At 42.5% G+C, this 15,663-nt stretch overlaps 1 protein-coding gene across 1 annotated transcript; it reads left to right on the forward strand.

Moving 5' to 3' along the window:
* Nucleotides 1–1,776: 1,776 nt before the first annotated feature.
* Nucleotides 1,777–12,424, forward strand: RBM22 (RNA binding motif protein 22). Its single transcript, XM_011985324.1, has 11 exons — nucleotides 1,777–1,952; nucleotides 2,388–2,441; nucleotides 3,630–3,659; nucleotides 4,263–4,395; nucleotides 6,335–6,435; nucleotides 6,521–6,693; nucleotides 7,520–7,720; nucleotides 8,987–9,151; nucleotides 9,911–9,999; nucleotides 10,190–10,321; nucleotides 11,339–12,424. Exons 1-11 carry the CDS (start codon nucleotides 1,899–1,901, stop codon nucleotides 11,467–11,469), a joined length of 1,263 nt encoding a protein of 420 aa, XP_011840714.1. The 5' UTR covers nucleotides 1,777–1,898; the 3' UTR covers nucleotides 11,470–12,424.
* The last annotated feature ends 3,239 nt before the right edge of the window (nucleotides 12,425–15,663 follow it).

A 15,663-nucleotide genomic window follows, 5' to 3' on the forward strand; every position in this document is an offset into this window, starting at 1 on the left:
TAATGTTAAATGTTGTTTGTGGAATGTTCACTCTGTAATATTTATATGAGGAATAAGTATACTATTATGCATGCTTTGCAATATTTATTGACCTAAGGAGTGCCTTGAGCCTGTGTGTCCAAGGCTCTGAGTGCTCAGTGAGTGGGAAGTACTAAGGAGAATTGCTTTCTTGGAAACTCAACATAGTTCATGCCTTTTTTGATTGAAATAGCATCAGTGAAAGTCTGACATTGTGGAAAAACACAAATGTATGTGGACTCTGTTATTTCTGACCTTGCACCCCTCACAAGACACGTGAAATTGGAGTCACAGATGTAGAAACCAGGCAGAAGACTGAAGAGATGATACTTGAGAATTTTCCAAATATAATAAAAGACATCAAATCACAGATCCAAGAAGCTCAGATAAACCCAAGGACTTTCTTATAAAGGCAAAGATATACTTACCATATGAACAAATAATCTCACTCTAGGGTATTTACACAAGCAAAATGAAAACCGATCTCCATACAACGATCTGTATGTCAATGTTTATAATGGTTTTATTTATATTCACTAAAATCTGGGAACAACCCAAATGTCCAGCAACTGACAAGTGAATTGTATGATATATCCATACAATGGAATCCTACTCAGTAATACAAAAGAAGAAATTATTGATACATGTAACAATATGGATGAAATCTCAACTACAAAATACTAAGTGAAAAAAATCAGATCCAAAAGGCTATGTAGGATTCCATTTATATGACATTCTGGAAAAGGCAAAACTAGGGACAGAACACAAATTAGTGATTGCCATGGTTTGAGTATAGGGATAAGTGGATTAACTACAGAAACAAGGGAACTTTGGGGATGATAGACAATTCCATATTTGACTGTAGTGAATGTATGTAAAAAATTCAAAACTAAAAAGGATAAAAATTTATGTGAAGTTATACTTAAATCAACCTTTTTTTCCTGAGGTGATTTAAATAAATATGTTAGGTAGTTTGATGACCCGTTAGTATGAAAGTGGTACCAGAATGGCTTGAAACTCATAAAATATTGGCGGAGTGGTTACGAGTTATTCCAAAAATCAAATAATGCGTATGTTTATTCATAAGACCCTTGTCATTTCAGAAGCTGGAAATGAAACAGTACTAATGTCTTTGAATTTGTGGTTTCACCACTTTTTAGCTCCACAACTAGGAGCTAAATCAGGAGAGATTAGATTAATCTCTCTAAACCTGTTTTCTTTTCTATAAAAGAGGGATCATCATACTTGCCTACAGGGTAGAGTTACCAGATAAAATACAGGAAGATTGGTTAAGTGATGTGACTTTCAGACCAACCACGAATCCTACTTTAGTACAAGTAGGTACCAAGTATATTTATAATTAGAAAGCGATTCGCGGTTAATCTGAAATTCAACTTTAGACGTTCTGTAATGAGAGAGAGAGAGAGAGAGAGAGAGAGAATGAATAAGAATCTGGCAGCCCTACAGAGAGGTTATGAGAACAAATGAGACACTGGAACCGCAAGACGTTCGCCCAGCATTTGGCATAATAAGCGCCTCAATGGTAGGGAACGCTGTTTTAATCCCAGCCTCTTAAGCATTACGTCTTACTTTATTCTTTCGCCCAATTTTTAAATAAATCAGCTGCACGTGTGGCCCTTCTTTCCAAGCAGGCAAAAACTCAAATGAAGCATCCAGGTACAATATAACAGCACCCGGATTGTTAAGCTTAAAAATTCCAAGAGCGGGCGACGTCATGACGCAAAGGCTCCGCCCCGGAAGAGGCACTGGACGCGTAATTAAGACGCCGACTAGCCCGGCGCTAGCCTCGGGGCTTGACGGGATTGTGGCGGTCCTCTCTCCCAACTCGGAAGCTACAGCTGCCTCCGGACGCTCTCAAGATGGCGACGTCTCTGGGTTCCAACACCTACAACAGGCAGAACTGGGAGGATGCGGTGAGTGTGCCTGCCGGAGGAGGATAGAAGGAGGAGGCGAAGCCGCGCACCTTGCAAGCTCGCAGGACAGGGCCTGCGGCGCGGCCGAAGGAATTCCGGGGAGGAGCCAACGCGGTGGCCTAGCTTTGGCCGGAGCAGGAGGCCGGAGGGCGATCCTCTTGCGGGCTTGAAGGGCGGGGGCTTAGCCAGGGTCCCGGGACCAGCGCCCTTTCCATCCCTGCCCCCTCCAGCCTATTCGAGCTGGTTTTCTTTTCTCCCGCCGCCTGCCGGAAGTGCAGACAGCGCCCCCTCCCGCGATCGGGTCGTGATGGACTTCGGGTTCCTGCCGTACCTTGTTCCCCACCCTGGCTTCCCGCCCCCTCGCCGCCCCAAGTGTCACTGAGGTGTCAGGGTCTTCGGAAGGTGGTCCTCAACCAGATTTCCCATTTTCACCAGGACTTCCCCATTCTGTGCCAGACATGTCTTGGAGAAAACCCATATATCCGAATGGTGAGTGATCGCGTGTGAAACGAGTTATTCATGTCCTGTCAGTGTTGTGGTACTTGCACACTGTGAAGTGTTTCTCTTAGACAAGCAGAAAAAATGATGCTCTTTTACTAACCCAAAGTGCTGGACGACTTGCAAAGAACTGTCATGTGTATTCTCTTACTTACGAATCCGGTAACACTCCTGTAATGTAGGGGTAATCATGATAGCTAGTATTTGTTGAGCATTTACCCAGGAAATAGGTCTGTTGACCAGAAGGTGAGAGCGTTTGTGTCTTTTCATACAATGGTGATGAATGGAGCTGGGATTTAAGTTCAGATATTCTGGCTGTAGGAATGTCAGCATGATAGGAGAACCAGAACAAAAAACTAGTTAGTTCTAAAAAATCCTGACTCCTGGTCAAATGCCTTTTGGCCAGTGTACTTTATCTCTTTAAGCATTCCCCCTTTCTTATAAACAAGGGTAAAATTAGAACCAGTTAACAATAATTAGGTTAGGTCTGTATTATTGTGTAGTCGTAGAGATGTTGATACGTTAGTATGTGCAAGATGTTTGAATGGTTCAAGATGTTTGAATAGTTCTGTTTAAACAGAACATTTACTATATTCCGGGCATTGGCACAGGGCAAATCTACAGTAGCTACCTTTTGACTAAACTTTGTAAAGTGGGCGGGCCATAGCTGTATCCTCTCTGATTTAGGGATTGTGGAAACCATTAGGAATGTTAGTTCTTGGGAGTGAACTTGGGAGCCAAAAATGAACCTAGGAGTTGTGGCTGTGGAAAGACGCTCAGTTACCTAGTATTAGATGCATATACTCTATTTTTTTTTTTTTCCTGTGGAGACAGTGTCTTGCTATGTTGCCCAGGCTGGTCTGGAACTCCTGGGCTCAAGCGATCCTTCCACCTTGGCCTCTCAAAGTGTTGGGATTACAGGCGTGAGCCGCTGCCACCTGGCCCAGATCCGTATACTCTTGAGATGTTATAACTTACAATATGTTGTTATAGTATGTTTCCTACCCTCTTCCCAAAAAAGTTTGGGTTTTGGTTTTTGTTGTTGTTGTTGTTTTTCTCTCTCTCTAGGATGCCAGGGATTTCCAGACACATTTCTTGGGTTATGTTTAAGGAAATAGTAGACACCTGGCTTTTTTCTTTCTGTAACTCCAGTTCTTTTCTATTTTTTTTCTATTATAGACCAAAGAAAAGTATGGGAAGGAATGCAAAGTAAGTATGTCTGTTAAAGAGTAATGATTTCTGTTTCATTTTTCTTTTCTCTTATTAGCCTTCAGCTTACTAAGTTTTGAGGTCTTCCAGTAAAAATCAGTGCCATACAACTTTTTATGTATTACTGATATATTCATTGTCTGGCAACTATTTATGTGGGAGGTAAGAAAATGAACCCTCTGATGTAGAGATTCTAATGTCAGTGGATGGGCATTGAAGGAGTTTGTATACCAGGTGGTATATGACTGTCCACATGAGCATTTTAGCTGAGGAGGAAGGTCATCCCTGTCAGAAGATTCTCAAAAAATTTTACGACACTCCCTACTCCCTCTAAAAAAGATTAAGGTTCAGATTATTATTGGTGCTTACCTCTAGGATGGCAAGAACTTTGACCTTTTGGCTATTTCATTTGTGTACTCTGAATTTTTGCTGGAGAAGGATGCTGAAAATTGTATTGAAACATCAAATCAACTAGATGGTTGCTAAGGTCTCTTCTAAACCCTACATTCAGGGATCCTTTTTTGAATGCCCCATTGTTATCAGAGCTCCAGATTGCCCAGATCAGGGCCATTAACATTCTGTGGCTCTTGTTTTGTGTTCCAGATCTGTGCCAGGCCATTCACAGTGTTTCGCTGGTGCCCTGGAGTCCGCATGCGTTTCAAGAAGACTGAAGTGTGCCAAACCTGCAGTAAATTGAAGAATGTCTGTCAGACCTGCCTCTTAGACCTAGAGTATGGTATGCTTGACCTGTCCAATAGATCTGAAAGTGTGCAGGTGCCTAAAACTGCAAGCCAGTCTTTTGTCTCTCACTTCTCACCCTAGCTCTGGTTCTGATTTCACTTTGGAATGTCTGCTGTGGTCTGCTTTTCCCAGGAAAAGAACCATAATTAGTCTGTTCTAGAGTCCTGAACAATAGTAGGAACTTAAGGAAAATTTGGGAATTAATCAAAAGTGACCTAAGCCGGGTGCGGTGGCTCAAGCCTGTAATCCCAGCACTTTGGGAGGCCGAGACGGGCGGATCGCGAGGTCAGGAGATCGAAACCATCCTGGCTAACACGGTGAAACCCCATCTCTACTAAAAAATACAAAAAACTAGCAGGGCGAGGTGGCGGGCGCCTGTAGTCCCAGCTACTCGGGAGGCTAAGGCAGGAGAATGGCGTAAACCCGGGAGGCGGAGCTTGCAGTAAGCTGAGATCCGGCCACTGCACCCCAGCCTGGGCGACAGAGCAAGACTCCGTCTCAAAAAAAAAAAAAAAAAAAAAAAAAAGTGGCCTAAACCTTCATCTCTGCAGCCCAAGTGAGGTAAAAGGCATTGATCCTGTGACAGGTAATTTATTTGCCTTAGGCTTCTTTCTTGATCCAGAGCTTTTTTCCACCATGCCAACCAGAAGCTCACAGGGTAATTGTGCTTTATTTTATTTTATTTTTTGAGTTGGGGTCTCACTTTGTCACCCAGGCTAGAGTACAGTGGTGTGATCACAGCTCACTACAACTTTGAACTCCTGGGCTCACGCCTTCTGCCTCCTGGTATGCCTCTGCCTCCTGGTATACCACCACACCCAGTGCACGTGTGTGTGTGTGTGTGTGTGTCACTATTTTGCCCAGGCTGGTTTTGAACTCCTGGCCTCAAGCAGTCCTCCCACCTTGGCCTCCCAGAGCCACCACAGCCAGCCTAATTGTGCTTTAGACTTTTGTCTCAATTGTGTTGTGAGAACTGATACATTGCTACTGTTTCAGAGTAACTGCTTTTGGGAGTATTTTTTTTTTCTAAACAGTAGGTGACTGTTTTTCAGAAAGATAATTTTTCAACAAGAGTTTCTACTATTAAAGGAAAGGGAAAAATATATATGAGTTTATGTATGTTAAGTTCATTAGAGTTACTCTTCTGGTCAGAGTTCTGGCCACATTTTATGTAATATTATTTATATGTTTGTTAAGGAGGTGTCTGGTCCTGGAGTACAGTGACCCTTACATGACTGTGACTATCCAGATGATCTGTAGGACTAACCAAAGAAACCACTTTTACATTTACTTTAGGTAAATCATGTTGTAATAAAAAGTAGGTGCGTTACTAATTTACAAGTTGAATATGACCATGGGCACAGTTTGTTCATCTAAAAATTTTCTTTTATAATTTTTTTGTTTTTGTTTTTGAGACAGGGTCTCACTGTTGCCCAGGCTGGAGTGCAGTGGTATGATCACAGCTCACTGCAGTCTTAACCTTTCCAAGTTCAGGTGATCCACCTCAGCCTCCTGAGTAGCTAGGACTACAGGTGCACACCACCACACCCAGCTAATTTTTGTATTTTTTGTAGAAATGGGGCTTCACTATGTTGACCAGACTGGTCTTGAACTCCTGGACTCAAGCTGTTCGTCAGCCCAGCCTTCCAGAGTGCTAGTATTACAGTCCTGAGCCACCACACCCAGCCTAAAAGATTTTCTAAAACATTGATTTCATCAAATTTCCTGACAGCTCAGGAATTTGGACAATTTCTTAGCATGCTGTGTAGCAGAAGTAACCTGATGGTGCTAAAGAGTTTGAATAAAAACATAGTAAGGTCTCTGGTACTAAATAGGAAGGAGGGGAAGGGAAAGGTGATATATTCTGTGTGCATGGTTAGTATGGATATGTTTTAAAATACATCTGAGGTCTCTCTCCTCTTTTTTTGTACCAGGCCTGCCCATCCAGGTTCGTGACGCAGGATTGTCTTTTAAAGATGACATGCCAAAGTCAGATGTCAACAAAGAGTACTATACACAGAATATGGAGAGAGAGGTATGCTGCCACTTTTTGGGTAAAAATCCTAATGAATTGACACAGTCTGTATAATTTATCTTTTGAATTTGTCATCCTCACTTAGATTTCTAACTCTGATGGAACACGGCCAGTTGGCATGCTGGGGAAAGCCACATCTACCAGTGACATGCTGCTCAAACTGGCCCGGACCACACCCTACTACAAAAGGAATCGACCCCACATTTGCTCCTTCTGGGTGAAAGGAGAGTGTAAGAGAGGAGAGGAATGTCCATACAGGCAAGAGCTGAGCCTCATTTTCAGTATTTGCTTTCAGATGATTTCTCATCTAAGAAATGGGAGATGCTAGCTTAAACTGTTTCTGCTTTAAAATCTAAAGGTCATATAACCAATGTGGTGTATCTGATGTCTTAGAACTATGAAATTTAGAAAAGCATGAATAAATTGTAGTTTTTACTTACAATCGAGCCTTGGAAACTAAATTGCTATGCCATACAATATGGATGCTGGCCCTAAACATTTCTACCTGAGAAGTACATCTTCACTGCCATGATTTAAATACTTGACTTTCAATGTATAGTTGAAGTCAAAGTAAGGTCAGACTACTAAAGGGTGTGTATGTTTTGGTTAAGACTGCCAAGCATCTGTATTAGGAGTTCTTAAATTTGGGATTAGTTAACCCTACCCCCTAAAAAATAATATATGTGCTTTCTCTGGAGCTAGGTCCATAGCTTTAATCAGATTCTCAGTGGAATACAATACCCCAAATGTGTTAAGAATCATTGACCTAGAGAGGGGTAATCATGTGTCCCTTTCTGGGGGGCAGGAGGGGGCGGATCATGTCAAGAGTTTTTATTTATAAGGAAAGTTTGGCATCCTAGATGGCCTAATGGCTTTTAGGAGGCTAGGAATTCCTTTTGTCATACAGTAAATCTCTTGGTATTAGGTCCATTTTGGTAATTGTATTTTGGTAGAAACCATCGTTTCTAGTTCAAAAGGCACTTCAGAATGTGTATCTAGGACTTTAATATGTAGCTACTCTTGGAAGATACCATTTTTTCACCTTTGTTTCACCTTTATGCCTTGTTTTTTTCTTGAATCATAGACATGAGAAGCCTACAGATCCAGATGACCCCCTTGCTGATCAGAATATTAAAGATCGATATTACGGAATCAATGATCCTGTAGCTGACAAGCTTCTAAAGCGGGCTTCAACAATGCCTCGGCTGGACCCACCAGAGGATAAAACTATCACTACACTATATGTTGGTGGTCTAGGTGATACCATTACTGAGACAGATTTAAGGTTTGTGGGTATAAGTTAAAGAGTTATTTTTGCCTTTAACTGCCCTGGGATAATTTATTTGCAAAAACTGCAAGGATGATCATTCTGTACAAAATCCATTTTTCTTTAGTGTCTCCACTGTTAGTATCATGCTGACTGGAATTTTTGTAAAATTGTCCTTTATGGTGCCACAGTAATAATGTGCTTATCTGGCTGGGCACAGTGCCTCATGCCTGTAGTCTCAACACTTTGGGAGGATCTCTTGAGCTGAGGAGTTTGAGACCAACCTGAGCAACATAGTGAGACCCCATCCCTCCTAACAAATCAAAAAAATTAGCTGGGTGTGGTGGCTTGTGCCTGTAGTGCCAACTGTTTGGGAGGCTGAGGCAGGAGGATGGCTTGAGCTTGGGAGATCAAGGCTACAGTGAGCTGTGATTGCGCCACTGCACTCTAGCTTAAGCAACAGAGTGAGACCCTATCTCAAAACCAAAGCACAAAGAGTGCTTATCCATCCTGGCGTATGGTAATAATGACACAGAATTCTATTTGACCTAACAGCCAGGTTTTAAAGGATGGCACGCACCCAAGTATGATTAATTATGTAGAGGAGGGAGAGCTTTGTGATGATAAAACTCTTATGGTTTAAATTGTTGGCTTTTTAAAGAGACTGGCATTTGATACATTTGTATTATTTTTGGCTTGTATTATGCTTGGCTAGATGAGACATCTGGGCAGATAGTAATGGAAATTACCTCTTCCAAAGAGATAAAGTGGAGAAGAAACTCCTGTAAGTTTATAACCTGCCCTTGGTAGCCTGTCTCCGTTAAACCCTATCTGAGTGAGCTAGACAACCCCCAGGGGTTGGCAGACTTTTGCTGTAAGAGGCTGGATAGTGAATATTTTAGGCATTGTGGGCCACATGCAGTCTCTGTCACATATTCTTGTTTTAAACACTCTTGGCTCATGGGCCTTGAGAGCTGTAGTTTGCCAACCCCTTATCTAGGATTTAGGGACTTTAAGGAACCTATTAGAACTCCCTTTCCTCCATGGGGAAAAAACCTTGAGATGTTTGAGAACCTTTATTTACTCATTTCTCTTTCCTTCTCTCAATAAGCAGCACCCACATTAGGACAAGCTATGGGAGGGAAGACCTGAGGGTAGTTAGGTAGATAACCCTGGGGCCCACCTGCCTAGTGGTGTGTCACTGAAAGTTAATCCATTTTCAGTCTCTTGGGAACATCTTTGTTCACTCCCATTTTCATTTTTTTTCTGCCTGTATCCCTTCAGAAATCATTTCTACCAGTTTGGAGAGATCCGGACGATCACTGTTGTGCAGAGACAGCAGTGTGCTTTCATCCAGTTTGCCACAAGGCAAGCTGCAGAAGTGGCTGCTGAGAAGTCCTTTAATAAGTTGATTGTAAATGGCCGCAGACTGAATGTGAAATGGGGAAGGTGAGAATTAAACTATTTTTAAGTGACATTTTGCTCACATTTTTAAGAAACTATGTCATTGTCTGGAGACTAGGAGGCTATTGGTTAACAGGCTTAAATGAACAGGATCTTTAAAGAGATCTTTCAAAAGTCACTCTGTTTGATACTTGATTCCTGTGGATGTTGGAAGAACCCTGCTTTGGAAATGTATTCAGGGGTTTGTTGTATAATCTGCTCCTTTGAAGGTTCATGTTTTTGTGACTAGCTATTATAGGCCAGGTATAATAGCCAGGGCATGAAAGGTGAGTTTCAGGGTTTATAAATGAATTAGACCTAGATTCTGCCTTTGGAGGCTGATTGTCAGAAGATAAAACAAGGAAGAATCGCTATTTTAAGTTTAAAAGTGATGATTGCATAAGAGAGACACAGGTGAAAGACTCAGTTCAAAGGGGGAACATGTCTCCAACTTAGAACCAGGGAAGAGATGGCTAATAGCAGCATCTGCCTTTGTGGAGAGCTCCCTATGTGGTAAGCACAGTGCTAAACATGTATGTGTTGCCTCTTCTGGTCCTTATGATAGTTCTAGCAGGTTTTGAACCCAGGTCTTTCCTGGTGTCAAAACCTTTGCTCTTATTCACTGTGCACAGTGGCATTTATGGGAAAAGTGTGTGCTGAGGAGGAGGTAGAGCAAAGGAACTCCATTGGACTGAGGAATTTAGGAAGCAGACGTGTGAGATAAGGTGGGCCAGAGTGCTGACTGTATGCATGTGTGTTTCCCAGATCCCAAGCAGCCAGAGGAAAAGAAAAAGAGAAAGACGGAACTACAGACTCTGGGATCAAACTAGAACCTGTTCCAGGATTGCCAGGAGGTGAGTGCAGACTTCCTGCTGACTTCAGAAGCTCCGTCTGCCCTGATGTTCCTATTTTCGAAGACGGGACCCAGGTCTTGTTCTCATTGCCACTCTGCTCTCCCAATAGGACCTCTGAGAATGTAAAGGTGGTAGAAACTGTTGCACAATTGTTCTCCCCTCTATGTGTTGACTATGTTATCTCCTCCAGCTCTTCCTCCTCCTCCTGCGGCAGAAGAAGAAGCCTCTGCCAACTACTTCAACTTGCCTCCAAGTGGTCCTCCAGCTGTGGTGAACATTGCTCTGCCACCGCCCCCTGGTATTGCTCCACCTCCTCCCCCAGGTAACTTCCATCTTCCTTCTTAGCCCAGAGAAATCCTTGTGAAAGTTCTGTCTCATAAACGTCACCATCACGTTCAACACGTCCAAATCCTGTGAGTTTGCTCTGTAGAAGTCTATAAGTAAAGTTGATCTGTTGGGATTTCTGATATTTTTTTTTCTCCTGCTCTGCCAAGGAGAAGAAAGGGGCCAGTTTTCTAAAGATCCGAGTATATGTGTCATCAGAGTAAGATTATTAGATTACAAAGATCTATCACCAATTTGTTCCCTTTTTTAAACTGAATGCTAATGGATGCCCTAGAGCACTATTGCTCAGTGTGGGCTGTGAGTGGGTGTCATTTTACAAAGTGTTTATCATCTGTCTGCCACCAGATCAGGAGCTTGTGCCGAAATGTAAATCAGTGAACCCCTTCCTTCATTGAGAAAGTCTTGTTACCAAAAAAACTGTCAGATGAACTAAACTGTGCCTGGTCATATGATTTACATTCTGACTCAAGCTCTTTGTCTTTTCAGTGGCCAGAAATAGGTGGAAGACTGGCACTTTGTATAGCACTGCTGTAGACAGCGTTAACAGTGGAAGGAAATCACAGGTAGCCAGTTCTCCTGTGGCAGAGAGCCCATACTCTAAAGTGAATCTGGTTTCTGAACCCCCTCCATTCTGGTGTCAGGCATTAAGGTTAATGATGACACAGTCTTGCCATCAGCCTGATTTCTTCCTTATCTCCCAAATCCTGACTGACTCCTGTCTGGTAGGATTTGGCGTGTTGGATACATAGCAGAGACTCAGACGACATACTAGGCGATACCTTGTGTGCTCTGGAGTTTTTTGGACTTGGCGGGGAAAGGTTTCTAAAACCAAGGAAATAACAGGTGGAAGCAAGTTTTGTGAACTGACATTTGCTTAAGCCCCGTGTCAACCTTGATTTATGTGTAGATGGTTTTAACCTTAGCAAGATTGAGAGGTTTGAAAGGTTATCAAGGAAACTGCAAGCCTAACACATTTGTTCTCTCGTATCTGCAGGTTTTGGGCCACACATGTTTCACCCAATGGGACCACCCCCTCCTTTCATGAGGGCTCCAGGACCAATCCACTATCCTTCTCAGGACCCTCAGAGGATGGGAGCTCACGCTGGGAAACACAGCAGCCCCTAGCACCTTGTCACCACTCTGGGGCTCTGTGGAAGAAAGGGCACTTAAAACTCCCAGTAAATCTTGGAATAAATATATTTGTCCTTCCCTTGTAGTTTCCATGGTAGCTGAATGTGCTCAGATGTGGGCATTCGGAGACTGACAGCCATGCTTTCCTACACATGTTCAAAGGATCGATGGACCGTAAATAAGCTGCCGTTAACACATCTGGTTACTGCTATAACACGACTAATAAAGCCTAATGCCTGTTCCCCTTACCTGTGTGGGGGACAAGCAGATGAGGGAATTGGAATGTCCAGCAGAGTTACCATCCCAATTATATGTTCATTTTGTATATTTTTTGGGCGGGGGAATAATTGACCTGCGGTAAAAAAACCTTTGACCATTTTTATGTCCATTGAGTATTTTCCTTTTCATCCTGTTAAAAAAAAAGATAACTAGTACTAATCATTGGAGTGGCCTAAGTGTGATTTAACTCTTTTGAAGTCACACCCTCAGAAAGATGAGTAGAAACCAGCACCAGCACAGCCCAGATCTTTTCTTTCTTCTCCTTTTCCTCATTTATTCCTAAAGGAATCTGACCATTTTAAGTCTCTACGGCCCAAAAAAAAGACAAAACTAAAAATTCCTTTTTATTCCTGTCAACTGGATGGAAACAAATTTAATGGAGCTGTGTACCATTGAAGAAACCTGGTGTCTGGCATGAAATTACTGTAAAGAACTTCCTGTAAAACACGTTCTTTAACAAATGAAAAGCATTGGAGCGTGTGAACGAAAGACTTGTGACCTCCTGCTGGGACTCTGATAGTCGTCAGCATTCACCTTCGTGTGTCTTCAGTGTCTCATTGTCATCCCTGCTTCTGTTTGGTCTTAGAGTGTTTGGATATAACTGAATTGTAGATGGTAAAGGAAATCTGATGTGTTTTTGTTTTTAAATAATTAAAACGGGTCAATTTTTGAAATGTTGTCATGGGTTTATTTCTAGATTCCTCTTTATCCTTTGGTAGCTGAACTCGAGGTCAGTGGAAGTTATTTAATAGAAATGAGTTATATATTGTAAATTTCTTAAATGTTGCTTTAGACTTTTGATTATATCCATTCCATGATGATTTACTTATTTTATTATTTTTTTACCTCAGCCTATTCCTGGGTTAGATTCCATGATGATTTAAAAGGCCCAGACCTTTTTAGTACTTACTTCAAAGGGTGATTGTGAGGTTGAAATAAGATAGTGCACAGAAACACTTAGCACAGATCCTGGTGTATGGTGGTTGATAAAGGGTAACTTTAAGAAGTCACCCAGCTGGGTGCGTGCCGATAGTGCCAGCTACTTAAGAGGCTGAGGTAGGAGGATTGCTTGAGGCCAGCAGTTCAAGGCCAACCTGGGCAACATGGTGAGATCCTGTCTCTAAAAAATAAAATTTAAAAGGTCATCCTTAGGCAAGTCATTTTAAAAGGAAACATTTATTATAAATTCATTTTTGCTAAGCCAACTTTTTTTTTTGAGATGGAGTCCTGCTCTGTCACTAGGCTGGAGTGCAGTGGTGTGATCTCAGCTCACTGCAACCTCTACCTCCTGGGTGCCTCCTGGGTTTAAGCGATTCTCCTGCCTCAGCCTCCTGAGTAGCTGGAATTACAGGCATGCGCCACCACACCTAGCTAATTTTTATATATTCAGTAGAGATGCGGTTTCACCATGTTGGCCAGGATGGTCTCCATCTTCTGACCTCGTGATCCACCCACCTCAACCTCCCAAAGTGCTGGGATAACAGGCGTGAGCCACTGTGCCTGGCCATTTCCTTAAGCCAATTTTATGCCACTTTTATCTAAAATGTTTACTTCCAAGAAGGACATGCCCCATATGGCACCCTGTTTTAGATTTGCAGAATTTTTGTTTAGAGAACTTAAATTGCCTTTTTTTTTTTAAGATTTAAAAATCTATACTTAGAAATTTTCATTTTATTGCTAGTAATGTCAAATGTGAAGCAATGTAGGATACTTCCAAGTATTTTTGTACCCTTTTGGGTCTTTTTTGATTGCCTGCTTTTGAGCATGTAAAGGATTTTTAGCCGATTTGTAAATGAGATGTGAATCTTGTGGATAGCATTTTAATAACTGCTAGATTCAATGATTTACATCTCCACATATACATACATACATACATACATGCCTGTCCAATTGTGTATTCTAACGTTGCTTTCTTGGGGAGGAGGAGATTCTAATTTTTGTGCAGTCTGGTTATGGATCTTTTTAAAAAAAACAATATTAAGTATAGAATAGCTATTCATCATGAATAAATCAGAATTATGAGCAATTAGATCTTGGCAAAAATTCTTGCTTGCCAAATTCCATTGCCTGGGACACACAGCTGGGTACACTTGGTGAAAATCAACTTTTGCCATTCCTAGGCTTGGCCTGTAAAACCCTCACCCAGTCCTGTGTGCTTTCTCCATCTGGCTGAATGCACAGAATGGTCTCTAGAAGACAACAGAGTCACACAGTGGAGCCTGGGTTCCTCCATCACCACTTAGAAGACAATATTGCTATATGAGAAATTTTTGTTGTATTAAGGCATTGAGACTTGGGGATTTATCTGTTATAGCTGCTAGTGTTACTCTAATAAAAATATAGATGTCCTCAAATCTAATAATAAAAAGGCACTTGTTTATATAGTAGGTTTATACTGAGTGATGGTGTTTTCCTCTTCTTTTGAAAAATAGGGGTCTCACTACATTGCCCACGCTGGTCTCAAACTTCTGGGCTCAAGTGATCCTCCCGCCTTGGCCTTCCCTTTGTTGGGATTGCAGGCATGAGCCACCGCATCCAGGCAAGTAATGGTGTTTTAAACAGACTCTGGAGCCAGACTACCTGAGTTCAAATCTCAACTTCAGCTCCTCCCAGCTGTATAACCGGGTATGTACTTAATCGCTGTCTAGTTGTCACAAGGCCTCATCTCTTAACCCTTTTTGCTGCCTGTAATATTTTGAGTTCCTCCCACAGAAAAGGCTCAGAAGGTAAAGCATTATGACAACCGGACTAAGGCAGTGACAGCCCATGGGGCAAGCACTGAGATGTAACAGATGTTCTGGAAGCCAAATCAGTGAGCCACTGTGACTGAAATAAATGGAGGTGAAAAGAGAGGAGTCTAGGGTAACCCCTAACCTCCCACCTCAGGTCTCTGGGTTGGTCAACTGAGTAGAAGGGTGTCTTTTCCTGAAACAGAGAATGCTGGAAGAAGAAAGTGAGATTGGGAAGTAGGGGTGGGAAAATATGAATCCCCTATGGGATCTGGTGAGTTTAAGATATTGTTAGGCCAATAGAAATTCGCAACCCAAGGGGAATGGAGCTTCAGGGAGATTAAGATTTGGATGGGCAGTGAAGTGGTGACAGCGGAAGCCCTCGCTGTGCAGTGGAATTCTCCAGGGTCGGCAGGTAGAGCAATTTTTAAACTTCAGTGAGTCTTAAGTTCTTGGATTTTTATGAAGCAAAGACCACCCTTTGAGAAATACTAGTATAGGATGAGATCACTTCTTTTTTTTTTTTTGAGACAAAGTCTTACTCTGTTGCCCAGGCTGGAGTGCAGTGGTGCAATCTCCGCTCACCACACCCTCTACCTCCCGGGTTCAAGCAATTCTCCTGCCTCAGCTCCCGAGCACACACCACCATGCCCAGCTAATTTTTGTATTTTTTTTTTTTAGTAGAGACAGGGTTTCACTATGTTGGCCAGGCTGGTCTTGAATGCCTGACCTTGTGATCCACCCATCTCAGCCTCCCAAAGTGCTTGGATTACAGGTGTGAGCCACCACACCTGGCCGAGATCACTTCTAAGATCTGAAAATGTTACTCTTCTCAGATTCTGTAGTCTTTTTTTTTTCTCTGAGAGTCTCACTCTGTCGCCCAGGCTGGAGTGCAGTGGTGCCATCTTGGCTCACTGCAACCTCCGCCTCCCGGGTTCAAGCAATTCTCCTGCCTCTGCCTCCTGCGTAGCTGGAATTACAGGCGTGTGCTACCACACCCGGCTAATTTTTGTGTTTTTTTAGTGGAGACGGGGTTTCACTATGTTGGCCAGGCTGATCTTGAATGCCTGACCTTGTGATCCACCCATCTCAGCCTCCCAAAGTGCTGGGATTACAGGTGTGAGCCACCACACCCGGCCGAGATCACTTCTGAGATTAGAAAATATTACTCTTCTCAGAG

Source organism: Mandrillus leucophaeus, unplaced genomic scaffold (genome assembly GCF_000951045.1).
Source record: "Mandrillus leucophaeus isolate KB7577 unplaced genomic scaffold, Mleu.le_1.0 Scaffold282, whole genome shotgun sequence".
NCBI lineage: Eukaryota > Metazoa > Chordata > Mammalia > Primates > Cercopithecidae > Mandrillus > Mandrillus leucophaeus.

Coding starts and splice junctions, on each gene's coding strand:
- RBM22 (XM_011985324.1), top strand. CDS start 1,899: ATGGCGACGTCTCTGGGTTCCAACACCTACAACAGGCAGAACTGGGAG. Junction 2,442..3,629: donor AAAACCCATATATCCGAATG/GTGAGTGATCGC, acceptor TTTCTATTATAG/ACCAAAGAAAAGTATGGGAA. Junction 6,436..6,520: donor CACAGAATATGGAGAGAGAG/GTATGCTGCCAC, acceptor ATCCTCACTTAG/ATTTCTAACTCTGATGGAAC.